Raw genomic sequence first — 27,576 nt, forward strand, 5'->3', positions numbered from 1 at the left:
TTTTCAGGGCCTTCCTCTGGCACATCCTGGTATAGAGGTCCCGGATGGCAGGAAGCTTGGCCCCAGGGATGTACTGGGCTGTACGTACCCTCTGTAGTGCCTTTGCGGTCGGAGGCCGAGCAGTTGCCGTACCAGGCAGTGATGCAACCTCTCGAAGGTGCAGCTGTAGAACCTTTTGAGGATCTGAGGACCCATGCCAAATCTTTTCAGTTTCCTGAAGGGGAATAGGTTTTGTCGTGCCCTCTTCACAACTGTCATGGTGTTCTTGGACCATGTTAGTTTGTTGGTGATGTGGACAACAAGGAACTTGAAGCTCTCAACCTGCTCCACTACAGCCCTGTCGATGAGAATGGGTGTGTGCTCTGTCCTCCTTTTCCTGTAGTCCACAATCATCTCCTTTGTCTTGATCATGTTGAGGGAGAGGTTGTTGTCCTGGCACCACACCGCCAGATCTCTGACCTCCTCCCTATAGGCTGTCTCGTTGTTGTCGGTGATCAGGCCTACCACTGTTGTATCATCGGCAAACTTAATGATGGTGTTGGAATCGTGCCTGGCAGTACAGTACACTCAACCCATGTGTTGAGGATCAGTGTGCCGGATGTGTTGTTACCTACCCTTACCACCTGGGGGCGGCCCGCCAGGAAGTCCAAGATCCAGTTGCAGAGGGATATTTTTAGTCCCAGGGTCCTTAGCTTTATGATGAGCTTTGAGAGCACTATGGTGTTGAACGCTGAGCTGTAGTCAATGAACAGCATTCTCACAGGTGGGAAAGGGCAGTATTGAATGCAATAGAGATTGCATCATCTTTGGATCTGTTAGGGCAGTATGCAAATCGGAGTGGGTCTAGGGTTTCTGGGATAATGGTGTTGATGTGAACCATGACCAGCCTTTCAAAGCACTTCATGGCTACAAACGTGAGTGCTACGGTTCGGTAGTCATTTAGGCAGGTTTGCTTAGTGTTCTTGGGCACAGGGACCATGGTGGTCTGCTTAAAACATGTTGGTATTACAGACTCGGACAGGGAGAGGTTGAAAATGTCAGTGAAGACACTTTCCAGTTGGTCAGCGCATGCCCGCAGTACACATCTTGGTAATCTTCCCTTTGTCGTCTGTCCCTTTGTAGTCTACAACGAAACTGTGTACTGTTGGGGGTACTCGTGGACCAGGGTTGGGAAACATTGCTATGAATGAATCATTCATGAAAAATATTGCAATTAGATGTCAAGTTTAGTCATTAATACAGGATGTGTCTTTAGCATAATTTGTGTTGATCAATGGTTATTTCACATATACACTGATCTCGAGAAGTACGTTTTTTAGTATTTTAATATATTCAAGACATCAATATCAAGTCAAACAAAGCCAATTTTATTGGTCACATACACATATTTAGCAGATGTTATTGCGGGTGTAGTGAAATTCTTGTGTAAAGTATCAATAAACATAGAAACAGATTTATGACAAACTGGATTTCCTTCACAATAAGACTACAGATAATAGAAAGACTACCTTAATATTAGAAATATACTGATTATATATTTATGCCTTAGGCAACATCTAGTGGGAAAATATGGATGATATCCATTAGATTCCAGTTAGACACTACAAATCTATATTTATAGACACCAGATAGTGAAACTGTGCAGTCAGGCTGAAATGATTACTGACAGTGAAGGAGTAGCCTTCACTGTAAAATGAATGAATGTATTTATTGTGTGTTTATATATCTAGGATCCTAGCTAAATTGTCAATCCATTATCACATGCAAATCCAATAAACTCATCTTTATTCATCAGCACAACCTTTAACTGTTGGTTTGAACGTTCGAATGAGTGACATGCCCCTTTATTGTCAGCTGACTGCTTGCGAGCCTTGCTAATATGCTGATTGCACACACCTGTGGCCTCCTGCCTGAAACACTTCAGTTTGTTTAAATGGAGGATGGCATTCAGAGTGTGTGAGGGACTGTAGGCATGTTGTTAATAAAAATAAACTATTTATGATATCACCATCTCTGTCTCATCAACGTGAGGGCATTATTGCACACCAACGGTCAGGTCCAATGGAGAATAAAACATAAAAAAATGTTATACTAATGCAATTGCTCAGATAAACAAAATATAACAATACAAAAAAACTTTTTTTAAACGACAGATATAAATGATCACTAGTTTTAAAAAGTTGCCTTGCGAGGAGAATGCCACAGGGCCTTTCTCTAAAATGTTTTATGAGATTGACACATTGGGAGGGATCTCAGACTATTCCTCCATACAGAATCCTTCCAGATCCTCGATATCCTTCGTCTGCCCTCTTCAATTTAAACCAGTCCGGAGACTGAGATGTTGATTTTTGTGGTCAATTAGCCATTACTTTGTGGATTTTGATGTGTGCTTGGGGTTATCATCTGGCTGGAAGATCCACTTGTGGCCAAGTTTCAGCATCCTAGAAGAGGATGTCCTTGTACTGGGTAAAGTTCATGCTGCCGTTGACCTTAACAAGGGCCCCAGGACCAGTGGCAGCAAATTAGCCCCATAACATCAAAGATCCACCACCATATGGAACAGTAGGTGTTTTTTTCTCTTCATATGCATCATTCTGTGGAAGCCTAGGGCTTCATTGTAGTGTCATCTGACCATAGCACAGGTTCCAAACCAACTGCCAATGCCGTTTAGCAATCTCCATTTGTTAGATGACATGACAATTGAGCTCTTTGGCCACGCACACCAGTTAATTGACCACACAAATCAACATTTTGCAATGGCCATCAGTTTCTAGACTTGAACCACATGGAAAAACCTGTGGTTTTAATTGAAAATGGTAGCCCATAAGCGCAGATGAAGGAAATCAAGGATCTGGAAATATTCTGTATGGAGGAATGGTCCAATTTCCCTCCCAATGTGTTCTCCAATCTCACCAAACATTATACCAAACATTATAGAAAAAGGCTCAGTGTCGTTATCCTCGCAAGGAGAGGTATTGAAAACAAATATTACTTGATAAACAAAATCTCTTTCTCTGAGCAACTGTATTAGTATAAAATATAACTTTCTCATTTTTGAGCATACATTATAGCTCAGTACTTGTTATACAGTATTTGCTCATCTTTATCAAGGGTGCCAATAATTTTCCTGACAGTACATTCCATCTTGGCACGTCATAAAATTGACATTTTTAACCGTAACAAAACAGAAACAAGCTCTTTGGAATAAGACTACATCCCCAACTACCAGCAACCAATAAACTATTTTCTGGCAGCAAGGCCCACTAGGTGACTCTTCCATGAAACATTGATGCTAAATGCAGAAGTGAGCAGAGCAGCGGATTACAGCTGCAACAAGCCCTGAAATAATCAAGAAGAAAAAGCAGCAATGCATGGTTGAAAATATAAGTGAATCTTCAGTTTAAAGCAACAGAAAACATTGTGAGCATAGTTGATAAAATTCCATACTAAAATGAACCGATTGTAAAGTTCTTCGCCTCTGATAATCTCCAGCCCCATTAAGTGCCCTTACCAGAGATAATACCACAATCTCAAACAAATATCAGGACTGGAAATGTAAAATCATTCACATTCTCATACCTCTCATATTGCAAACTCATCAAACATCTACCCTGTTTGATGACACTTATTGTAGCCTTAGTACAGACATCCCATCCATCAACAGCAAGAGTGGGGGGTCTGGCTGTGCGTGCTTAATGTGTCAGAGGATGTGCGCTTAAATAAACGGACAGCTTCTGTCTCCTCCTGTCTGTCCAGTATCCACTCTCCCCTTTCAATCCCTATCTGACTTACAGAGGATCCATATTGTGTCTGTGACCGACGGACGACAACTCTAGTCTCAACAGTGAACCTTTCCTCTGGCTCCCTCTGCTGGCTCAGTGTGTGAAGTATCCCAACTGGTGCATCTTGTGCAGGAGGTTGTGCATGAGGTCAAAGGTGGTGAAGCTGACCCCCACAGCGATAGGCCCTTTGATCCAGTTCATACTGAGGCCCTTGTAGAGTCCACGCACCACACCCTCCTGCACCACGATCGCTTTCATGGTGTTCAGGACGCTGCCGTACTGTTGGCCCGTCACCCCGGCCGTCTGCATGCGTCGGCGAACCACGTCCAGCGGGTAAGAGGCCGACTGGCCGAGTAGGCCAGCACACGCGCCAAATGCCAAGCGCTCGTAGGAGTACGGCTGGGACCGCCTAGTCCTCTCTGAAGAAAGGAATGGGATAAGGAGAGAAAGATGGATCCAATTAAGCCCTTAATCAAAAAGCTAATCATTAAATTAAGACAGTTGTGAAAGAAAAAGGAGGCTGTACCTGCATGCAGTTTCTTGAGGGTCTCATATGTGAAGAAGGTGATTCCTGAGTATGGGATCACTCCCAGGATGGTCGGGCAGAAGCCTCTGTACAGGGTCTTAATGCCCTCCTCCTGCGTAATGCGCACAAACACGTGCATAATGTTGCTGTACCTGTAGGGAAGAAAGAGAAGAGTAGGATATTAACCAAGGATAAAAACATTACCTATATTACCCTATATACCTGTTAAACTTTCAATAAGTGGGGAAAGGGGGAACCACGTGCAGGCAGGGCTCGAAATTAACATTTTTCATTGGTAGCAATGGTGCACCCAACTTAAAGTTAGGAGCACCACATAAAAGTTAGGAGCACCATAAAATAAGATTTTTTAAAAATTGATTGAGATACAGCCTTTATTGGGCCTATATGAAGTCTAGTTACTTTTGAAGCTCTTGTTTTGTTTTTACTTTTACAAAGGGGAGCCCAATTGAGACCAGGGTCTCATTCACAATGGTGCCCTGAGTACAAACATTTTCACAATCAAGAAAATGAACATTACAAATAAAACAAAAAGAAGAAAAAAACTTTTAAAAAAGGTACAATACTACACTTATACCATTACAAAAAATCGAAACAAGTGCAATCCTCAATGAATTCCTTTAACACCAGAGTCCTAAACTGCCCTAGCAGCAAAAGGCACTCAAGATACAAGGAATTTTGCAGGTTATTCGAACAATGAAGGGCACTGAAACTAAAGGAAGATTGACTTAAATTGGTCAAGCGGGTTTGGTAGCTCATTATTTAGCAATGAAGTTAGGTAAGTTGGAAGCTTGTGTAGTAGGGCTTTGGAAACAGAAAGGGAGCAATGAATTGATCTGCGGCACTTTAATGGGGACGAGCTAACCTTTTGTTACAGGATGCCGTGGTGAGTATTCAAACTGTCACCAGTGATAAAACTAATGGTGCTATGGTAGACAGCATCCAAAGGTTTAAGAGTAGTGGCTGTTGCAATCTGGTAAACGGTGTCACCAAAATCAAGAACTGACTGTACAATCTGCTTCCTGCTATTTAGGGAGAGGCAAGATCCCATTTTTTTTTTTTTTAAAAGCCCCCTATAAATCTTAGCCTTTTAACTAGCTCATCTGTATGTTTTTAAACATTGTGACCTGTCCTCCACAATCACCCGACCTCCACCCAATTGAGATGGTTTGGGATGAGTTGGACCACAGATTGAAGGAAAAGAAGCCAACAAGTGCTCAGCATTTGTGGGAACTCCTTCAAGACTGTTGGAAAAGCATTCCTCGTGAAGCTGGTTGAGAGAATACCAATAGTGTGCAAAGCTGTCAAAGGCAGCTACTTCGAAGAATCTACAATATATTTTGATTTGTTTAACACTTTTTTGGTTACTACATGTTATATCATAGTTTGTCTTCACTATTATTCTACAATGTAGAAAATTGTAAAAATAAATAAAAACCCCTTGAATGAGTAGCTGTGTCCAAACTTTTGACTAGTACTGTATATACACACACAGTATTTATACTCCGGACTCTGACATTACTCGTCCTAATATTGCTATATTTCTTATTATTTTACTTTTTAGATGTGTGTGTATGGTTGTGTATTGTTAGATATTACTGCACTGCTGGAGCTAGGAACACAAGCATTTCACTACAGCCACAATAACATCTGCTAAATATGTGTATGTGAACAATAAAATTAGATTTGAAGTGAATCAGGCCCTATGTTTAATTTTTATTAGTACATCATAGATGTACAGTTGAAGTCGGAAGATTACATACACCTTGGTTGGAGTCATTAAAACGCCACAAATTTCATGTTAACAAACTATAGTTTTGGTAAGTCAGTTAGGACATCTACTTTGTGCATGACACAAGTAATCTTTCCAACAATTGTTTACAGACAGATTATTTCACTTATAATTCACTGTATCACAATTCCAGTGGGTCAGAAGTTTACATACACTAAGTTCACTGTGCCTTTAAACAGCTTGGAAAATTCCAGAAAATGATGTCATGGCTTTAGAAGCTTCTGATAGGCTAATTGACATCATGTGAGTGAATTGGAGGTAGACCTGTGGATGTATTTCAAGGCCTACCTTCAAACTCAGTGCCTCTTTGCTTGACATCATGGGAAAATCAAAAGAAATCAGCCAAGACCTCAGAAAAAAATTGTAGACCTCCACAAGTCTAGTTCATCCAAGCCCCTGAAGGTACCACGTTCATCCATACAAACAATAGTATGCAAGTATAAACACCATGGGACCACGCAGCCATCATACCGCTCAGGAAGGAGACGCGTTCTGTCTCCTAGAGATGAACGTACTTTAGTGCAAAAAATGCAAATCAATCCTAGACAAACAGACCTTTTGAAGATGCTGGAGGAAACAGGTACAAAAATATCTATATCGTCCTATATCGACATAACCTGAAAGGCTGCTCAGCAAGGAAGAAGCCACTGCTCCAAAACCGCCATAAAAAAAGCCAGACTACGGTTTGCAACTGCACATAGAGACAAAGATTGTACTTTTTGGAGAAATGTTCTCTGGTCTGATGAAACAAAAATAGAACTGTTTGGCCATTATGACCATCACTATGTTTAGAGGAAAAATGGGGAGGCTTGCAAGCCGAAGAACACCATCCCAACCATGAAGCACGGAGGTGGCAGCATCATGTTGTGGGGGTGCTTTGCTGCAGGAGGGATGGTGCACTTCACAAAATAGATGGCTTCATGAGGATGGAAAATGATGTGGATATATTGAAGCAGCATCTCAAAACATCAGTCAGGAAGTTAAAGCTTGGTCGCAAATGGGTCTTCCAAATGGACAATGACCCCAAGCATACTTCCAAAGTTGTGGCAAAATAGCTTAAGGACAACAAAGTCAAGGTATTGGAGTGGCCATCACAAAACCCTGACCTCAATCCTATAGAACATTTGTGGGCAGAACTGAAAAAACATGTGCGATCAAGGAGGTCTACAAACCTGACTCAGTTACACCAGCTCTGTCAAGAGGAATGGGCCAAAATTCACCCCACTTGTTGTGGGAAGCTTGTGGAAGGCTACCTGAAACGTTTGACCCAAGTTAAACAATTTAAAGGCAATGCTACCAAATACTATGTAAACGTATGACCCACTGGGAATGTGATGAAATAAATAAAAGCTGAACTAAATCATTCTCTCTACTATTATTCTGACATTTCACATTATTAAAATAAAGTGGTGATCCTAACTGACCTAGAACAGGGTATTGTTACTAGGATTAAATGTCAGAAATTGTGAAACTGAGTTTAAATGTATTTGGCTAAGGTGTATGTAAACTTCTGACTTCAACTGTACATCATCATTCATACATCATAGACATCAAAGGGTTGAAATAAAAAATAAAGTATATTAGTCTGTTAATGCATCATTCTCTACAATCTGTTTTGAGGTCATTAGATTTTCAGAGATGATCCTTTCAAACAGGTGGCCAAGCTGAGGCAAAATGCTTATTAAAAGCGTCACACATTTCTATTTAGTCTAGATTGGGTGCAGAGGCTGTCAAAACCTGCTGGGGAAAATTAGGGGGTGGAGTTTTGTTTTAAAGATTTGACCACTTTCCAGAAATTGGCTAGATTACCACCACTCTCAGATACACAATTCAAGAAGCATGTTGATTTTGTTATTTTAAACAGGGATAGACATCCATTTCTCCAATGTCTGAAGGACTGCCAATCAGAAGTAGAATCAGTCATCTGACCTTAACCCAAGCTACATTTCTTTCCTGTCATTTTTCAGACAACTCATGAGTAAACCATGGATTGCATCGGTCTTTTAACCTTTGTTTTGTGTAAGGCACATGTTTATCTGCAAGAGAGTTAACTCATTATGTAACACCTTTAAACATTAGTTTATTATAAAAGCTAAAATAAATAATATGAATACCTGTCATTGAAATGACAAAGTCATTTGTGGAATAGTAGGTTTCTACATTGTGTATAAATCACTATTTTCCTATTGAGATTCATTACATTGAAAATTGTACACAGTCTCTTAAAAACGTAAGGTTTGTATTGACGATCATTGATCTCCTGAAGAATCTATCCGTTGTCCTTTCTTTCTATGACCCCAAATGTTTGGACAAAGACAGTACAGTATGAAGATAGGCAGAAACTGCTTCTTCAATATAAATCCCAGATCACACTTGTAGGCGATGTCATGGCGAAGTTGGCAAGCTAAAACTCATGGGTAGAAACACGTCATCGGGTCTAACTTCCGTATCGCGCCAAACTGTTCAGGCCGTCAAATCAAAGGCACTCCTCAATATAAAGTCATTTCTTGACGAAAATCACTTTCACACGGTTGGAGGAGTAACATGTTTAACTACTTAAGACATTCGCTAGAGTCTAGATTGTGTCTTTAGATTGAGAATGTTAACAACTATGGATGAATTTTTCACTTTTCTCATTGACTTCTCAAACCCCAAACCTTGGCCTAGTCTGCTTGGTCTGTTTCGCAAGTTTTCCCGGAGTTTCATGATTTTGCGCCTTTGGGCTTAGAAACGGTGTGGTTTTGAGTAGTTTTAGAATGGCCCACGAAATGGTTTGTGAATGTAAAATGTGGTCAATGCAATCCACTATAGAAATATAAAAATGTTGAGGCGGTAATATAGGTCAGATCTTAGTTGGGTTAGAAGGAAGCTAGCTGTTTTAATGTAGTAATGGTGCAACCATGATGCTAACACATCTGCACTCGCTTGTTTCTTTAAGGCACTTGGAAACAACAATTATGGGAGATTTTGTTCATAGTCACACAGTGCTCCCAAAATAAAACTCCTGGTCACACAGCAAAATATTTGGCCGCATTTTTTGTCGCACTTTAGAGCCCCGTGTGCAGGTATGTTTATACATTCAAAGATTGACATTTAAGAGTATTATTGGAGAGCCCTACATTTGTCTGGGTGTCACTGCCATCCTGGCCCGCACCATGTCCAGGGGGTAGGTGAGCATGGCAGCTGTGGTGCCAGCCAACGACCCTGCCAGGAAACGTGGAAAAGGAGTAAGGGCTCTGAAACAGACAGATCAAATTACATTAGAGTGCAGCTATGGTTTCCACAACGGATATCATTGTATTATTATGATTTTTTTTTTCACACTAGAGAAAATGGTTTGTTCTGTTCAAGAAAGATCACTGAAGGGTTGCCTTGGAGGCTGATGATGACCACCAGAGTTCAGAATGGTGCTACATTAACAAATCAAATCAAATTGTATTAGTCACATGCGCCGCATACAAGAGGTGTAGGCCTTACAGTGAAATGCTTACTTACAACCTAACCAACAATATAGTTTAAAAATTAAGAAATAAAAGGAACAAGTAATTAAAAAGAGCAGCAGTAAAATAACAATAGCGAGACTATATACAGGGGGTACCGGTACAGAGTCAAAGTGCAGGGGCACCAGTTAGTCGAGGTAATTGAGGTAATATGAACATGTAGGACGAGTTAGTGACTATGCATAGACAATAACAGAATAGCAGCGGCTTAAAGAAGGGTTGGGGGGGCAATACAAATAGTCTGGGTAGCCATTTTGATTAGATGTTCAAGAGTCTTATGGCTTGGGGGTAGAGGCTGTTTAGAAGCCTCTTGGACCTAGCCTTGGCGCTCCGGTACCGCTTGCCGTGTGGTAGCAGAAAGAACAGTCTATGACTAGGGTAGCTGGAGTCACTGGCGTTCCTCTGAAACCGCCTGGTATAGAGGTCCTGGATGGCAGGAAGCTTGGTCCCAATGATGTACTGGGCCGTTCGCACTACCCTCTGTAGTGCATTGCGGTCTGAGGCCGAGCAGTTGCCATACCAGGCAGTGATGCAGCCAGTCAGGATGCTCTCGATGGTGCAGCTGTAGAACCTTTTGAGGATCTGAGGACCCATGCCAAATCTTTTCAGTCTCCTAAGGGGGAATAGGTTTTGTTGTGCCTTCTTCACAACTGTCTTGGTGTTCTTGGACCATGTTACTTTGTTGGTGATGTGGACACAAAGGAACTTGAAGCTCTCAACCTGCTCCCCTAAAACCCTGACAATGAGAATGGGGGCGTGCTCGGTCCTCCTTTTCCTGTAGTCTACAATCATCTCCTTTGTCTTGATCACGTTGAGGGAGATGTTGTTGTCCTGGCACCACACGACCAGGTCTCTGACCTCCTCCCTATAGGCTGTCTCGTTGTTGTCGGTGATCAGGCCTACCACTGTTGTGTCATCGGCAAACTTAATGATGGTGTTGGAATCGTGCCTGGCAGTGCAGTCATGAGTAAACAGGGAGTACAGGAGGGGACTGAGCACGCACCCCCGAGGGGTCCTTGGTTGAGGATAAGCGTGGCGGATGTGTTGTTACCTTTCCTTACCACCTGGGGGCAGCCCATCAGGAAGTCCAGTATCCAGTTGCAGAGGGAGATGTTTAGTCTCAGGGTCTTTAGCATATTGATGAGCTTTGAGGGCACTATGATGTTGAACGATGAGCTGTAGTCAATGAATAGCATTCTCACATAGGTGTTCCTTTTGTCCTGGTGGGAAAAGGCAGTGTGGAGTGCAATAGAGATTGCATCATCTCATCTGTGGATCTGTTAGGGCGGTGTGCAAATTGGAGTGGGTCTAGGGTTTCTGGGACAATGGTGTTGATGTGAGCCATGACCAGCCTTTCAAAGCACTTCATGTTTACAGACGTAAGTTCTACGGGTTGGTAGTCATTTAGGCAGGTTACCTTAGTGTTCATGGGCACAGGGACCATGGTGGTCTGCTTGAAACATGTTGGTATTACAGACTCGGACAGGGAGAGGTCAGTGAAGACACTTGCCAGTTGGTCAGCGCATGCCCGCAGTACACGTCCCGGTAATTAATCTGGCACTGCGGCCTTGTAAATGTTGACCTGTTTAAAGGTCTTACTCACATCGGCTGCGGAGAGCGTTATCACACAGTCGTCCAGAACAGCTGGTGCTCTCATGCACGTTTTAGTGTTATTTGCCTCGAAGCAAGCATAGAAGTAGTTTAGCTCGTCTGGTAGGCTCATGTCACTGGGCAGCTCTCGGCTGTGCTTCCCTTTGTAGTCTGTAATGGTTTGCAAGCCCTGCCACATCCAAGGACCGCCAGAGCCGATGTAATACAATTCAATCTCAGTCATGTATTGACGCTTTGCCTGTTTGATGGTTCGTCAGAGGGCATAGCGGGATTTCTTATAAGTTTCCGGGTTAGAGTCCCAGCTCTAGCCTTTAGCTCAGTGCGGATGTTGCCTACAATCCATGGCTTCTGGTTGGGATATATACGTACAGTCACTGTGGGGGCGACGTCATCGATGCACTTATTGTTGAAGCCAGTGACTGATGTGATGTACTCCTCAATGCCATCGGAAGAATCCCAGAACATATTCCAGTCTGTGATAGCAAAACAGTCCTGTAGCTTAGCATCGGCTTCATCTGACCACTTTTTTTTTGACCGAGTCACTGGTGCTTCCTGGTTTAATTTTTGCTTGTAAGCAGGAATCAGGAGGATAGAATTATGGTTAGATTTGCCAAATGGAGGGTGAGGGAGAGCTTTGTACACATCTCTGTGTGTGGAGTAAAGGTGGTGTAGATTTTTCCCCCGCACATTTAACATGCTGATAGAAATTTGGTAAGATGGATTTAAATTTCCCTGCATTTAATTCCCCGGCCAATAGCAGCGCCGCTTCTGGATGAGCGTTTTCCTTTTTGCTTATGGCGGAATAGAGCTCATTGAGTGTGGTCTTAGTGCCAGCATCGGTCTGTGGTGGTATGTAAACAGCTACAAAAAATACAGATAAACTCTAGGTAGATTGTGTGGTCTACAGCTTATCATGAGATACTCTACCTCAGGCGAGCAAAACCTCAAGACCTCCTTAGATATTATGCACCAGCTGTTGTTTACAAATACACATAGTCCGCACCCCCTTGTACCAGACGGCACTGTTCTATCCTGCCATACAGTGTATAACCAGACAGCTGTATGTTGATAATGTTGTCGTTTAATGTCCCGTTGGTAGTTTAATCTTCCTCCTAGGTCATCAATTTTATTTTTCAATGATTGCATGTTAGCTAGAAGAATGGAAGGCAGTGGGGGTTTATTCGATTGCCTACGAATTCTCAGAAGGCAGCCTGACCTCCGTCCTCTTTTTCTCTGACTTCTTGCAAATAACGGGGATTTGGGCCTGTTCCCAGGAAAGCAGCATGTCCTTCACGTCGGGCTCGTTAAAGAAAAAAAAAGCTTCTGCCAGTTCGTGGTGAGTAATCGCTGTTCTAATGTCCCGAAGTTATTTGCAGTCATTAGAGATGGTAGCAGCAACATTATGTACAGAATAAGTTCAAAAATAAGTTACAAACAACGCAAATAAATGAATAAAAAAAACACATTCGGTTAGGGGCACGTAAAACGTGAGCCATCTTCTCCGGCGCCATGATACATATGTATATTCTCAATTATTTTTACTGAGGGGTATTTTACTCACTTTCCCTGGAAGCCATAGTATCCCCCCAGGATTCTCTTGTACTGGTCGTGGGAGCAGAACTGGATGGCAGCGTAGGGGATGACCCGCACCATGGTGGCAGAGTTGCCCCTCCACAGACTGAGGAAGCCATCTTTCATGTATGTACAGTAGAGGAGTCTGAAGGCTTCCTGGAGGGGGGGCACACAGCAACACAACACCCTTAACACTAACTCAACAAGACATTTGTGGTCCTGAACTAGAGGTCGACAGATTAATCGGAATGGCTGATTAATTAGGGCCGATTTCAAGTTTTCATAACAATCGGAAATCGGTATTTTTGGAATACACCTTTATTTAACTAGGCAAGTCAGTTAAGAACACATTCTTATTTTCAATGACGGCCTAGGAATGGTGGGTTAACTGCCTCGTTCAGGGGCAGAACGACAGACTTTCACCATGTCAGCTCGGGGAACCAATCTTGCAAACTTACAGTTAACTAGTCCAACGCTATAACCACCTGCCTCTCGTTGCACTCCACGAGGAGACTGACTGCCTGTTACGCAAATGCAGTAAGCCAATTTAAGTTGCTAGCTAGCATTAAACTTATCTTATAAAAAACAATCAATCAATCATAATCACTAGTTAACTACACATGGTTGATGCTATTACTAGTTTATCTAGCGTGTCCTGTGTTGCATATAATCTGACTGAGCATACAAGCATACAAGTATCTGACTGAGCGGTGGTAGGCGGCAGCAGGCTCGTAAGCATTCATTCAAACAGCACTTTTGTGCGTTTTGCCAGCAGCTCTTCGTTGTGCATCAAGCATTGCGCTGTTTATGACTTCAAGCCTATCAACTCCCGAGATGAGGCTAGTGTAACCGATGTGAAATGGCTAGCTAGTTAGCGGGGTGGCGCTAATAGCGTTTCAAACGTCACTCGCTCTGAGACTTGGAGTAGTTGTTCCCCTTGCTCTGCATGGGTAACGCTGCTTCGAGGGTGGCTGTTGTCATTGTGTTCCTGGTTCGAGCCCAGGGAGGAGCGACGGAAGCTATACTGTTACACAGGCAATAAAGTGCCTATAAGAACATCCAATAGTCAAAGGTTAATTAAATACAAATGGTATAGAGAGAAATAGTCCTATAATTCCTATAATAACTACAACCTAAAACTTCTTACCTGGGAATATCGAAGACTCATGTCTTAAATTTCCCACCAGCTTTCATATGTTCTCATGTTCTGAGCAAGGAACTTAAACGTTAGCTTTCTTACATGGCACATATTTCACTTTTACTTTCTTCTCCAACACTTTGTTTTTGCATTAAACCAAATTGAGCATGTTTCATTATTTATTTGAGGCTAAATTGATTTGATTGATGTATTATATTAAGTTAAAATAAGTGTTCATTCAGTATTGTTGTAATTGTCATTATTACAAATAAAAAATATAAAAAATTGATTAATCGGTATCTGCTTTTTTTTGGGTCCTCCAATAATCGGTATCGGCGTTGAAAAATCATAATCGGTCGACCTCTTTCCTGAACCCACTCTCCGAGGGTGTCTCATTGAGTGTGGAATATGCTAAAAAAAACACATTTCCAAATCGCACAGGAGAATAAATATAAGCACCTACCAAATTAATTTTTACTATTATTAGTGGTCCAAGCCCTGAAAGGGATGGAACCCTATTATAATTGCTAGGATTAATATTACAATTTTTTTTCTTCCTATTTTTGGAGAGCTATAGCTCTTAAATGGTAAGACCTACAAACTTGGTGGGAGGTGTAAATTGGTGGCCGAATACATCTGGTTACACGTGGCGCTAGAAAAAACATTTGACTTCGAAAGGTTTTACATTTTTAACAGCATCTCCTCAGAGACCACTAAACCGATTTCTCCAAAACTTGGTGTAAAACATCTATAGACCAAGATTTGTAAATGTATTATAAATTAAGTTGATATCTTAAACGTCATGGCCGCAGTGAGCCAATGAAGTTGAGTGAGGTTGGGCCTGACCATTTAAGTCGCTCTTGGAGGGAATGGACTAAGGATGTTAATGGTTAACCATTAAATTCGTTAGCCGCCGGAAAAATATATTTGATCATGCTTATCGGTCTATAGGTTAATTTGCATAATTGTGTGGAATTAAATTGGCGACTTTGTATTTTTGTTAGTCGTCATGCGTCTTATCACACGCGCACAGCATACACAGCCTAGTTTGAGGAGCGGAATGGCCTATCACCTGTCAGAGCAGCTCCTCAAAAAGCTGGTACTGGAGTGAAACATGCTTTTTATAACCCAGTCATTGTGCAAAATATTATAATTCTAAATGCAATTGCGTGTTAACTTTTTTGATGGCCACGATTAAAAAAGCTACTATTTTTATTTCTCAATCTCAACTTGGAATTAAAGCGCAACTCCCATTTGCCATTCGAGTGCATAAGCTATAGTCAATGGTAAGCAGAGTCACCCACCACTTTACAATGTGACCTTGAGGCAGTATAATTGTTTGAAACCTGAACGTTTTACTTTACCTCAAATAATGAGGAATGTTTTACCTTGCTTCAAAGTAGCCTTGCCAAAATTCAACCATAGAAATGTGAAGGCAATTATTTTATAAAAGACTTCCTCATGCCATTAACCAGAATTTCTCTCCTGTCCTATTGATTTTCACATCAACTTTATTTCATTGTCCAGATGCCAGTGGCACAATCCTAGTCATATTAGCAACCCATCCTAGTTGCGGCTATCAGATTCACCCTCTTTCTACTGCTAACTGAGATTTTACCTCTGTCACATATGGAACCACTGGCATTAGGTGAGCCGTTTAGAACAGTGTTTTCAGCTCCGCAGGCATTAGGTGAGCTGTTTAGAACAGTGTTTTCAGCTCCGCAGGCATTAGGTGAGCTGTTTAGAACAGTGTTTTCAGCTCCGCAGGCATTAGGTGAGCTGTTTAGAACAGTGTTTTCAGCTCCGCTGGCATTAGGTTTAAAACTGTTTTAGCAAATGATGTTTTATTAGCTGCTTCATTACAGCAGCTGCATGTTCCATAATGTGACTAAGACGATAGGCTTATTGTTGCATGTTTTCATTAATGAAAAATGTCTGTTCCTTGTATCCATGCATAGTATTTTTTGTTGGTCACACAATTTTACTATTTGGAATTGTTTTTACCGTTTGTTGACTGATTAATGAGGGTCGGTTAGTCAGCCAGAAAATTGACAGAAATCTACATCCCTAATCAAGACGCAGAACAAGACTAGACTTTCTGAGACACAGACAAAGGACCAGTGTATCGAGACCATGACCAGACCAGTTTAAATGGGGAAAAACAAGATCAGTAGAGTAAACTTGAGTACAGTACAGTACAATACAATACATTAGACTGGTAATGTTTGGGCCAAAGATGCGTCTATGTTTGGGCTCTTGGAGGGTTGGACCTCCCTGCTGGCTGAGCATCTCAATAATCTATACTATTTCCTGAAGCGTGCACTGGTCCACTATTCACATGGTGGTCCTCTGTAGCTGAGTTGGTCGAGCATGGCTCTTGCAACGCCAGGATAGTGGGTTCAATTCTTGCGACCACCCCAATGTAAAGAAAGTATACACGCATGACTAAGTTGCTTTGGATAAAAGCAACCTGCTAAATGGCATATAATACATGTTATAAGATTTGTGTAAGTGCAAGAAATGGAGTCAGGACTGGAACCTACAACAAATGCATGCTCTTCCATAGTGTTCAACCCTGACTTTTGCCATGAGGTGAGCATGGCTCAGAGGGTTGTAATACATGCCATCCCATGGCGGGCCGGGTTCAAATCTCACCAATGCAGCTGTCAGATAGACATCCCTAGACAGTGAGGAATTGTTGGTGTTGTGCCTGAACCAAATTTGATTATGTAAAATAAGGCTGTAATATTTCAGAAAGAGAAGAGGGCTAAATGGGAAAAAGGCTTGGACCCCAGGTAATTGCTGCTTGCAGCTATATTTATTATTATTAACTAAACAAGACAGGATTCTCCCCAAGGTGTAGACTAACTTCAAATTGTAACTTAGTCATGCATTGACGTCAATGGGAGACTATGTGAAAATGTGATTTAAGTGGAAGTTAGGATTCACCCTTATGGCACCATGGAGAGAATTTGTGACTGTTCAGCGTTCTAATATTTAATATACAGGACATTACCTTTGAAATAGCAATATTTTGAGTCATCCAGCTTCAGACAGACAGATTAAAAAGTAACACACACCCAAGTGACCAAATAACATTCCCACCTAAGAGATAACACCATTAAATCCTGCTCTGCCAGCCTCTGCCAATTGGGAAGACATACAGTACATCAAGTACATCATTATTATTTCAATGTGAGTTATATCATAAACTCACCTTAGCAGAGAATCTTTGTGAAGACACTAAAGTAGGAGAAGGAGGAAAATAAGTATTAAGGCAAAGATACTAACAATTAAATTAGTATATATTTACGAAAGGAACCCCTACTTTATATTTTGAGTGCATGGTCTTCCAGGGAAATGGCCTTACCTTGGAAGATGATCTTGGTTCTGTCCAGAGGAGCTATGACTGTTTTGGCCACGGCTCCTGCCAATGCTCCACATAGCAGGGAGTCCAACACTGTCCATCTCTGCACACAGAAAGAAACACTCAGTGTTCCACTTCACACAGGACACAAAAGACAAACTCACTTTGAAATTATATCAGTCATAAACATACTCCATAACTCACGACTAGCATCACTACTCTGGACGGTTCTGACTTAGAATATGTGGACACCTACAAATACCTAGGTGTCTGGCTAGAATGTAAACTCTCCTTCCACTCACATTAAGCATCTCCAATCCATAGTTAAATCTAGAATCGGCTTCCTATTTCATAACAAAGCATCCTTCACTCATGCTGCCAAACATACCCACGTAAAACTGACTATCCTACCGATCCTTGACTTCAGCGATGTTATTTACAAAATAGCCTCCAACACTCTACTCAGCAAATTGGATACGGTCTATCACAGTGCCATCCGTTTTTCACCACTGCGATCTGTATGCTCTCGTTGACTGGCCCTCGCTTCATATTTGTCGCCAAACCCACTGGCTCCAGGTCATCTATAATCTTTGCTAGGTAAAGCCCAGCCTTATCTCAGCTCACTGGTCACCACCCGTATCACACGCTCCAGCAGGTATATTTCGCTGGTCATCCCCAAAGCCAACACTTCCTTTGGCTGCCTTTCCTTCCAGTTCTCTGCTGCCAATAACTGGAATGAATTTCAAAAATCACTGAAGCTGGAGACTTATATCTCCCTCTCTAACTTTAAGCATCAGCTGTCAGAACAGCTTACCGATCACTGTACCTGTACACAGCCAATCTGTAAATAGCACACCCAACTACCTCATCCCCATATTGTTATTTATCTTGTTGCTCTTTTTCACCCCAGTATCTCTACTTGCACATCATCATCTGCACATCTATCATTCCAGTGTTAATTGCTAAATTGTAATTATTTCACCTCTATGGCCTATTTATTGCCTTACCTCACTACTCTTCTACATTTGCACAGAATTTTTCTCTTCAACCGTGTTCCTGGAGAGCTACCATCCTGTAACCCTAATCTAGCACACCTGGTTCTACTAATTAGAATAGGTTGATAAACCAACCAAGTTAGTTACAACTGGGGTTGGAGTGAACACCTACAGGAGGGTAGCTCTCCAGGAACAGGGTTGGAGACCCCTGGGCTAAAGGTATCACATATAGGTTTCTCATGCTCTTGGAGTACTGCCAGGGTGTAATTTTAACTATCTTTCAACAGATTCCTAACCCATTTTACAGTAGACTGTAGTAAACATCTCCTCCATGAGTATACACTTCATATGATCTGCAGAGCAGTAATGCGCCATTATATCATGTAGGCTACTTTAGTGTACAGCACTCCAGACATAAACAGCTTTACTTGCCTCTAACTGGAGGTGGAGATAATCTCTTAGCTGGTTCAGAATGTGTTTGTGTGTGTGAGGGTGTGGGTTGTAAAAGTTAATTGGACAGTGGACCCAATAAAATCCCTGATAAGGTATGTTTAGGATGCAGAGGGAGATAAGTCTTTTAAGGCCACACTGGGAATCTCCAAGCAGTCTGCAGCAATGCGTAGGTTGGAATGTTTTGACTTGAGCAGCCATAGAGGTAGGCAGATCGAGAGAGAGAGAGAGAGAGAGATACTGCTTTTTATGGTGACCGACTTCTGTACTGCTCTTTGTTGCGCTCTTGGCCACCCAAAGAATTTGCATTACAGCAACTTTTTTTACCGAGTTAAGAACAAATTCTTATTTACAATGACGGTCTACCCTAACCCGGACGACGCTGGGCCAATTATGCACCGCTCTACGGGACTCCGAATCACGGCCGGTTGTGATACAGCCTGGAATCGAACCAGGGTCTGTAGTGAAGCCTCTAGCACTGATATGCAGTGCCTTAGACCGCTGCGCCACTCAGGAGCCCCAAATTAATGATGACTAATGTTGCCAGTGTCATTTGGTACTACTTAACAATAAATAAAGATAAAAGATGCAATCTAGTCTAGTCCACTCTAACCCCATACCCATGTCCCAGGGTCTGCCATACTAGCCAAAGGTTACTTGCTGTTCTGGTAAACATGTTTGGCAGCCTTCAGCTGGCTGGTCTTGGCCTGCATGTTCCTGCTATAAACAGCTCTGTGGTATGTAAGCCTGCCTGGCTGCTGTTAGGCTACTGCATCAGGGAAAACCCATGATGTAGGGGCTGAGGGGGGGCTCACTTTAGCCTGGCCGGAGGGAGGGAGAGACAACACTGCTGCCTGGGGCTGTGCCATCTGGTGGTCCTGCACTGTATGGGCCATGTGTGCCCTTGATGACGCCCAGTATCTGACAGTCAGTCAACACCCGACAATCCACTGCAGGAGATAGAAACATGATGATAAACAACATATCCTCCCACTGCATGCATAGATGAGCTCTGTGTCACCTTCAATAAATATGCTGTTAAATGTATCAACTTCCCTATTTGCAAAGTAACAGAAAATAATTAACACACTGTTTAATTTCCTCTGTAATAAAACAGTACATCACAATTGGCTATGCAATTCATTCTAGAATATTCCCAACTAAATGTAACATGTTTACTTATTATGAACACAATATATGATCTACTATTATTATGAGACATTCACCAATCCCTGCAAAATAATCCAAATAAATAATGACACGTTAAGTGTGAAAAAGTAAGCATTGCCGCACACCACTAAAAATAAAGAAGTGCAAATGAATGCGCATACGAATTCCTCGCCTTTAATCTTGATTACTGTGCCTGTGTTTGTTGCAAATCCGGCCAATTTTGAGCAATCTTCAGCAATGTTTCACATTCAGTATTCAACTCCTCTGTCGTCTTCCGAGATCCGTCGCCACATTTCTCTCTCTGTTTGGTGTCGTTGGGTCAATATCTGTGGTCAACACATCAGTCAACTTGTCCGTCTATCTCAGCGTTTACGATTTTTTCCAAGGTGATTGAAAACGACAGCTGCCAAACTGCGACAAGGAAGGTGATGGCCTATTTTTATCCCAAAATTATTGGAGTTTGCTCGCGCACGAGATTATTGTCTTTCAAGGGTTTATCAGTTTGAGGGCACGTACAATTGTTTTGGACTACAAGTCCCATATATATTTTCAAACCGAACATTGGACTCCACGCGAAATCACGCGAGGGAGACACAGCACTCAGTTTTTTTGACACAGCGATCAGTACTTGTTGTTGTTGTTGTTTTCGGGAAAATGGCGTCCAACGTAGAGGCCCCGGAGTCGTGGTACCTCGCCCTCCTTGGCTTTGCAGAACATTTCCGCACCTCAAGTCCACCCAAAATTCGTCTGTGTGTGCATTGTCTTCAAGCAGTTTTTCAGTTTAAACCCCCGCAAAGGGTGGAGGCCAGAACTCACCTTCAACTCGGCTCGGTGCTCTATCATCATACGAAGAACAGCGAGCTGGCGCGGAGCCACTTGGAGAAAGCGGTGAGGGAGAGTTTAGGAAAGCTCGATGATGGAACCAGAGATGCGTTAGTCGAGGCCTTGAATAGTGAAATGGGAACAGTAATAAGTTCGATAACTAGCGTTAGAGCCTGGCTTTCTGGTATCAGTCATAAGTATTTGGACTCAGAAGATAATTTGCTAGCATGATAGCCTAGCCGGTAGGCCTGCGCATCTTTCACACGTTCAATGTGTTAGAAGTTGCCACTACTGTTGCTTGCTTTGACTGCATGCAACATGTACTGTATTTTGTCTCTAACATCTCCTCTTCTATTTTTTCAGTGGTTAATATCACAACAAGTATCCTTTTCAATGCTATGGTTTCAACGCCAACACTACAGTTACTAGCATTACAATGTCGTGCAATTCTGCAGAACATTTCTCAGTTCTGTGTTTGCTGTTCCATCTGGTACACTATTTCTCGATAGTAAAATTCTGTATTAAATGTCAATTAAGGGGTTTCCTTAACAGAATATCTCAGATCCCACAATTTGAAGATGTTAAATTTGAAGCAGCAAGTCTTTTGTCCGAACTCTATTGTCAGCAGGTACCGGTAAATAAAGCTAAAATAAATTTCCTGCTGTTGCAATGTCTGGAGACCCATTTTGACAAACATGTTTTCATTCAAGTGTAAGGTCGAGTAGTTTTGATTCTGTATTTGTTGTTTTCAGAATCTGGTGGATTCTGCAAAGCCTTTACTGCGAAAGGCAATCCAGATCTCACAGCAAACTCCCTATTGGCACTGTCGCCTGCTGTTTCAACTAGCGGTATGTTGTACTGTCAGATTGACTTGACTCTTTTGGATGTTTGATTGTAAGCCTTTACATTGCAGTGCATTGAATGTGTCATTTTTTTCCCTTTTATCAGCAACTGCACACTCTGGAGAAAGACCTTGTGTCTGCCTGTGACCTCCTAGGGGTCGGTGCTGAGTATGCCAGAGTGGTGGGCTCGGAATACACCAGGTATTGTAACCTTGCTGTGCTGAACTATTTACTTTTTCTGTCCACATTTAATCATCCATAAAACAAGATACAGTAGATGTTATGTTAAACATGCCCTCCAGTGAACTTAATGAAAACATTTGTATAACGGTCAGCTGAGTATGCAATGTGTGTTTCTCAGGGCGCTGTTCCTCCTGAGTAAAGGAATGGTAAGTCTCAAATTCTTTTATGAAAATGCAGAATTTTGTATCTGTCATTTGTGTTTTTAGTAAGTATTAACAGATATCTTAAGTATGCAATGCACTTATAGCATGGGTATAAACTAATATTTTGCACTAGAGAATCCATACCATAATGTTATGTTTATCCTTTGTATCAGCTCTTACTGATGGAGAGGAAGCTGGGGGAGGTGCACCCTCTGCTCACGCTGTGCGGGACGATTGTGGAGAACTGGCAGGGAAACCCCATCCAGAAAGAGTCTCTCAGGGTATTTTTCCTGGTGCTGCAGGTCACACACTACCTGGATGCCGGACAGGTAAAGACGCCTGTCAGGCTGGATCAAAACCACCAATGCACTAACTGTGGTCCACAAGGGCAATAACACCCAACATTGTAGTCATGCACCCCTGACCAAGATGGCCTATATGCTTTCCCACTCATTTTTAGTGTAGTTGAAACAGCTTCACTGGTATTGACCACCTCCATGGTATGTTGCAGGTGAAGAGTGTGAAGCCCTGTCTTAAGCAGCTGCAGCAGTGCATCCAGACCATCTCTACACTCCATGATGATGAGATCCTGCCCAGTAACCCTGCTGACCTCTTCCACTGGCTGCCCAAGGAACACATGTGTGTTCTCGTCTACCTGGTGAGCCCCATATTTTCCCTTCTCATCTGATACCTGAGGACTGATCCCCCACAGACACTGGTGCAGATCTGAAAGGATTGGATAGGTAAAAGCAACATGTAACATGGTAATAACCTTGTTCTCTATATTTTCCAGGTGACTGTCATGCACTCCATGCAAGCAGGGTATTTGGAGAAGGCACAGAAATACACAGACAAAGCACTCATGCAGCTTGAGAAACTAAAAAGTAAGTGATTTGAAGCCCACATGCGTCACCTCTTTTCTGTACCACTATCAAAATCATCTGTTTAACACCCACTGTTGTCTAAAACGTCCCACCCCCCCTTATTTCAGTGCTGGACAGCAGTCCCATCCTTTCAACGTTCCAGGTCATTCTGCTGGAGCACATCATCATGTGTCGGCTAGTCACTGGTCACAAGGCTACTGCATTACAAGAGGTAATGTAGAAGCATCCATGGACCAATCTTATTTCTGTTTTACTCATTCACTCTGAACATAAACACTGTGCGAAGTTACAGTGGAATGTTTAAAAGTTCAATCAAAGTAGCTACGGGAATATATGATGGGCAATTTCATGCCCATTGACAGTTGAGATGATGACTTTCTCTCTCCATATCCCAGATCTCCCAGGTCTGCCAACTGTGCCAACAGTCCCCCAGGTTATTCACCAATCACGCTGCCCAACTCCACACTCTACTAGTAAGTATTTGAAACCTTCACCCAGAATACATACCCTCAATTCACTATCTTGAATAACAGTTTACCACCCACTTCTCTAACTGGAACTCTAAAACTCCCTTCTTTTAACTTTATGTGCTGTTCCATTTTTTCAGGGCCTGTATTGCATATCTGTCAACTGTATGGACAACGCAGAGGCACAGTTCACCGCCGCTTTGCGGGTAAGTGACGTAAGTCGTAACGCTAAGCTTATTATACGGGTTCTCTCTGCATGCGTTCAATATGTATTACATTGTCACGTTTTGGATAGTAAGTTCATCTGTAGGTGTTTCCTTTCCAGCTAACCACACACCAGGAACTGTGGGCGTTCATTGTGACAAACCTGGCCAGCGTCTACATCAGGGAAGGAAACAGACACCAGGAGGTTAGTCGACACACACACACACACACTATTCATTTTTACTCAAAATAAAGTATTGTCAACTGTATTAACCTTGTTTCTTTTAAAGCTCTACAGTCTCCTTGAGAGGATAAACCCTGATCACAACTTTCCTGTGAGGTGTGTTAATACGTATTGCATAACACAGAGATTTTAATGGTTGCTCAATTTTGCTTTGTAATCCAAACACATTCTCAGAGCCAAATACCTTGTTTTTTTAAGGCTAAGAATGCAGCCCGTTGCTGAGCTGGTGTATTTGACTACAAGCTGACAGGCTTGTTTGTTTTTGTTGTGTTGCAGCTCTCACTGTCTCCGCGCTGCAGCTTTCTACATCCGAGGACTCCTGTCCTTCTTCCAAGGACGCTACAACGAGGCCAAGTGAGTCTCCCCCACCCCCTTTTTTACAGAGTTGCTGAGAAGTGTCCCATAAGTCCTCAAATTTTCTGTGGGAATTGGAAAATACATAATTTCATAATGATACTCTTATTACAGACGGTTCCTTAGAGAAACTCTGAAGATGTCCAATGCGGAGGACCTGAATAGACTGACAGCCTGCTCACTGGTTCTGCTAGGCCATATATTCTATGTACTGGGAAACCACAGGGTAAGATCACTCCACAATGGTCACAAATTTATATTTTTCAAGGAACATCTACCCTGCCCCTTTACAAAAATTATGTATGGGTCCATAGCTTACTGTATAGTATACATTTTATTCAACGTGTGCGGAAAAAAGTATTTGTGTATGTACAGTTGAAGGTGGAAGTTTACATGCACTTAGGTTGGAGTCATTAAAACTTGTTTTACAACCACTCCACAAATTTCTTGTTAACAAACTATAGTTTTGGAAAGTTGGTTAGGACAGCTACTTTGTAGACCTCCACAAGTCTGGTTCAGTCTTGGGAGCTACTTCTAAACGCCTGAAGGTACCACGTTCATCTGTACAAACAATAGTACGCAAGTATAAACAGCATGGGACCACGCAGCCGTCATGCCGCTCAGGAAGGAGGCGTGTTCTGTCTCCTAGAGATGAACGTGCTTTGGTGCGAAAAATGTGCAAATCAATCCCAGAACAACAGCAAAGGACCTTGTGATGATGCTGGAGGAAACGGGTACAAAAGTATCTACAGTCAAATGAGTCCTATATTGACATAACCTGAAGGCCGCTCAGCAAGGAAGAAGCCACTGCTCCACAACTGCCATTAAAAAAAAGCCAGATTACGGTTTGCAACTGCACATGGGGACAAAGATCGTACTTTTTGGAGAAGTGTACTCTGGTCTGATGAAACAAAAATAGAACTGTTTGGCCATAATGACCATCGTTATGTTTGGAGGAAAAAGGGGTGCCTTGCAAGCCGAAGAACACCATCCCAACCGTGAAGCATGGGGGTGGCAGCATTATGTTGGTGGGGTGTTTTGCTGCAGGAGGGACTGGTGCACTTCACAAAATAATGGAATTGTGAGGAAGGAAAATGATGTGGATATATTGAAGCAACATCTCAAGACATCAGTGAGGAAGTTAAAGCTTGGTCGCATGGACAATGGACAATGACTTCAAGCATACTTCCAAAGCTGTGGCAAAATGGCTTAAGGACAACAAAGTCGAGGTAGTGGAGTGGCCATCACAAAGCCCTGACCTCAATCCTATAGAAAATTGTGGGCAGAACTGAAAAAGCGTGTGCGATCAAGGAGGGCTACAACCCTGACTCCGTTACACCAGCTCTATCAGGAGGAATATGCCAAAAGTCACCCAACTTATTGTGGGAAGCTTGTGGAAGGCTACCTGAAACATTTGACCCAAGTTAAGCTATTTAAAGGCAATGCTACCAAATACTAATTGAGTGTATGTAAACTTCTGACCCACTGGGAATGTGATGAAAGAAATATAAAAGCTGAACTAAATCATTCTCTCTACTATTATTCTGACATTTCACATTCTGAAAATAAAGTGGTGTTCCTAACTGACCTAAGACAGGGAATTTTTACAAGGATTAAATGTCAGGAATTGTGAAAAACTGAGTTTAAATGTATTTGGCTAAGGTGTATGTGAACTTCTGACTCAAACTGTAGCTTGCGTAACAATATGTTGTTGTTTTTCTCTAGGAAAGCAACAACATGGTGGTTCCAGCGATGCAGCTGGCCAGCAAGATCCCTGACATGTCTGTCCAGCTGTGGTCCTCTGCCCTTTTAAAAGGTACGTCCCTACCTGTGCATTTCTTTTGTCTTTGGATTGAGCTTCAATGCTCCCTACTAAGCTTAAAGTATTTGATGTAGGTTTCCTTGACCACACTGTTTTTGTCTTGTCCCTGTAGATCTGAACAAGGCCCTGGGAAACACCATAGATGCCCATGAAGCTGCTCAGATGCACCAGAACTTCTCCCAGCAGCTTCTCCAGGACCACATCGCTGCCTGCAGCCTCCCCGAACACAACCTAATCAGCGTACATATCAATTTATCTTTAACTTTTTATCTTTAATTATTACTGCCGTAAAAGTTGTGTATTGTAAATAGATAATATAGGTTGTTTAGCTGTGTTTCTGCTGTCTGTCTGGCTCAGATGGGTAATTAACAATACTAATCTCCTCTGTGACAGTGGACGGACGGCCCACCACCTGGGCAGTTTCAAGCCCAGAACGGCCCGACAACCAGCCTGGCCAGCCTGCTATGAACACATGGCTCCGTCATACACATGCATACGAGAGAGCGAGAGCAAACTGACAACACACAAGGGCTACCATTCTTCTAGCCTCAAAGATGTCTATAATTCAACTATCGTTTCTTTACGTCTTTTGAAAATTAGAGGGGTACTGGGAAAACATAGTAGCAGTTATACAATTAATTTATTAATGTTGATATTTTTGTAACTTTAGCAAAATATTTGACCGCTTTTCTTTGTATGAATGCCATTTTTCCTATGCATGGAAGTTACTGATGTTGATTAACTCTTCAACTGTTGCTAATCATTTGCTGAGGATTTTCACAGCTAGTCATTGTTTTCTAGCACCACATCCACGTGAATTAGTGTAGGTACACTTGGCATTACTTCTCATGGATTGAACCAGCAACATGTTTTGTTTCATGTTAAGTTTGGACTTGAATGTTAAATTGGTAGTGTTGAGATAAAGGGTTTGAATATCTTCCTGAAAGAGTGCATGAGAGAATAGTGAAGGAGTTGGAACGTTCATTAGTGCAGTTACTTAATGGACCAACAGGTGTCCCTTTTGAGCTGTGATTTGATAAACCTGCTTTGAGAGAGGAATATTTGTTGTAACATTTGACATGTCATAGATCACCGATTTGCCCATTTTAAAGATGCATCACAAACACAACTATTATTGGATATACATATGAATTCTAGTTCATTTATTGAGTTCAATAGATCATGAAAATGGACATTTTTTGAACATACACTGATTTCTCTTTATCCAAAAGTTTCTTGTATTACTTTTTGTTATGTTATAATAGTCTAGTTAAAGGTTTTCTTTACAATACATTGTATACATATGCCACATGGGAAACCTTTATTGTACAGTGACATTTTATAAAGTAAATGTAGTCAAGTGTGTAATGTATTTTAACTACCAGTATCACATGTAGAAATCCAACTCAATGCTTGCTATTTAAGTCAATCTATATGGACACGTCAGAAGCTTGAGTATTTGCCATATTCTATCCCATGCCTATGTTTTTATTGATTATATTGTTTTTCAATATTTTTTGGGGACAAAGTCTGAATAAATGTGGTATTTGCAACCATTTTGTGTTGTTTCAAAAAAAAAAAAAAATGTATTTGTCACAGGCCGAATACAACAGGTGTAGTAGACCTTAAA

The 27,576-nt window shown here is 41.9% G+C and overlaps 2 protein-coding genes across 5 annotated transcripts; one reads left to right on the top strand and one right to left on the bottom strand.

The window, feature by feature from the left end:
- Positions 1-1,311: 1,311 nt before the first annotated feature.
- LOC139409142 (mitochondrial coenzyme A transporter SLC25A42-like) lies at positions 1,312-20,769 on the bottom strand. 2 transcript variants are annotated; one of them, XR_011634361.1, is made up of 9 exons: positions 20,094-20,769; positions 19,567-19,701; positions 17,310-17,409; positions 17,157-17,182; positions 12,791-12,957; positions 9,238-9,354; positions 4,309-4,460; positions 2,931-4,201; positions 1,312-2,263 (listed from the first exon to the last, which is right to left on the bottom strand). XR_011634361.1 is itself a non-coding variant. In XM_071153898.1 (8 exons), exons 2-8 carry the CDS (start codon positions 19,645-19,647, stop codon positions 3,876-3,878), a joined length of 969 nt encoding a protein of 322 aa, XP_071009999.1. In that variant the 5' UTR covers positions 19,648-19,701; positions 20,094-20,769; the 3' UTR covers positions 1,347-3,875. The 2 variants fall into 2 exon arrangements, 1 of the variants encoding a protein (XP_071009999.1); XM_071153898.1 differs by having other exon boundaries at positions 1,347-4,201.
- Positions 20,358-27,502, top strand: LOC139409141 (MAU2 chromatid cohesion factor homolog). 3 transcript variants are annotated; one of them, XM_071153897.1, is made up of 19 exons: positions 20,358-20,809; positions 21,107-21,124; positions 21,306-21,377; positions 21,496-21,591; positions 21,692-21,786; positions 21,947-21,974; positions 22,145-22,300; positions 22,483-22,629; positions 22,765-22,855; positions 22,963-23,066; positions 23,251-23,328; positions 23,463-23,537; positions 23,648-23,731; positions 23,817-23,866; positions 24,047-24,124; positions 24,239-24,350; positions 25,850-25,940; positions 26,059-26,186; positions 26,340-27,502. In XM_071153897.1, exons 1-19 carry the CDS (start codon positions 20,576-20,578, stop codon positions 26,412-26,414), a joined length of 1,812 nt encoding a protein of 603 aa, XP_071009998.1. In that variant the 5' UTR covers positions 20,358-20,575; the 3' UTR covers positions 26,415-27,502. The 3 variants fall into 3 exon arrangements, with proteins under 3 accessions (XP_071009998.1, XP_071009996.1, XP_071009997.1); XM_071153895.1 differs by having other exon boundaries at positions 20,374-20,809; positions 21,306-21,371; XM_071153896.1 differs by having other exon boundaries at positions 20,376-20,809; positions 21,306-21,371; positions 23,463-23,528.
- The last annotated feature ends 74 nt before the right edge of the window (positions 27,503-27,576 follow it).

Source organism: Oncorhynchus clarkii, chromosome 5, assembly GCF_045791955.1.
Source record: "Oncorhynchus clarkii lewisi isolate Uvic-CL-2024 chromosome 5, UVic_Ocla_1.0, whole genome shotgun sequence".
NCBI classification, from domain to species: Eukaryota; Metazoa; Chordata; class Actinopteri; order Salmoniformes; family Salmonidae; genus Oncorhynchus; species Oncorhynchus clarkii.

What these genes read in the sequence shown, in the direction of transcription:
- LOC139409141 (XM_071153897.1), top strand. Translation starts at nt 20,576, where the DNA reads ATGGCGTCCAACGTAGAGGCCCCGGAGTCGTGGTACCTCGCCCTCCTT. An exon ending in GCAGCTTGAGAAACTAAAAA is followed by an intron (nt 22,856 to 22,962) that starts GTAAGTGATTTG and finishes CCCTTATTTCAG; the next exon opens with TGCTGGACAGCAGTCCCATC. An exon ending in GGACGCTACAACGAGGCCAA is followed by an intron (nt 24,125 to 24,238) that starts GTGAGTCTCCCC and finishes CTCTTATTACAG; the next exon opens with ACGGTTCCTTAGAGAAACTC.
- LOC139409142 (XM_071153898.1), bottom strand. Translation starts at nt 19,647, where the DNA reads ATGGCCCATACAGTGCAGGACCACCAGATGGCACAGCCCCAGGCAGCA. An exon ending in CTCCCTCCGGCCAGGCTAAA is followed by an intron (nt 17,410 to 19,566) that starts GTGAGCCCCCCC and finishes TTCTGTGTGCAG; the next exon opens with AGATGGACAGTGTTGGACTC. An exon ending in CACAAAGATTCTCTGCTAAG is followed by an intron (nt 12,958 to 17,156) that starts GTGAGTTTATGA and finishes CCCCCCCTCCAG; the next exon opens with GAAGCCTTCAGACTCCTCTA.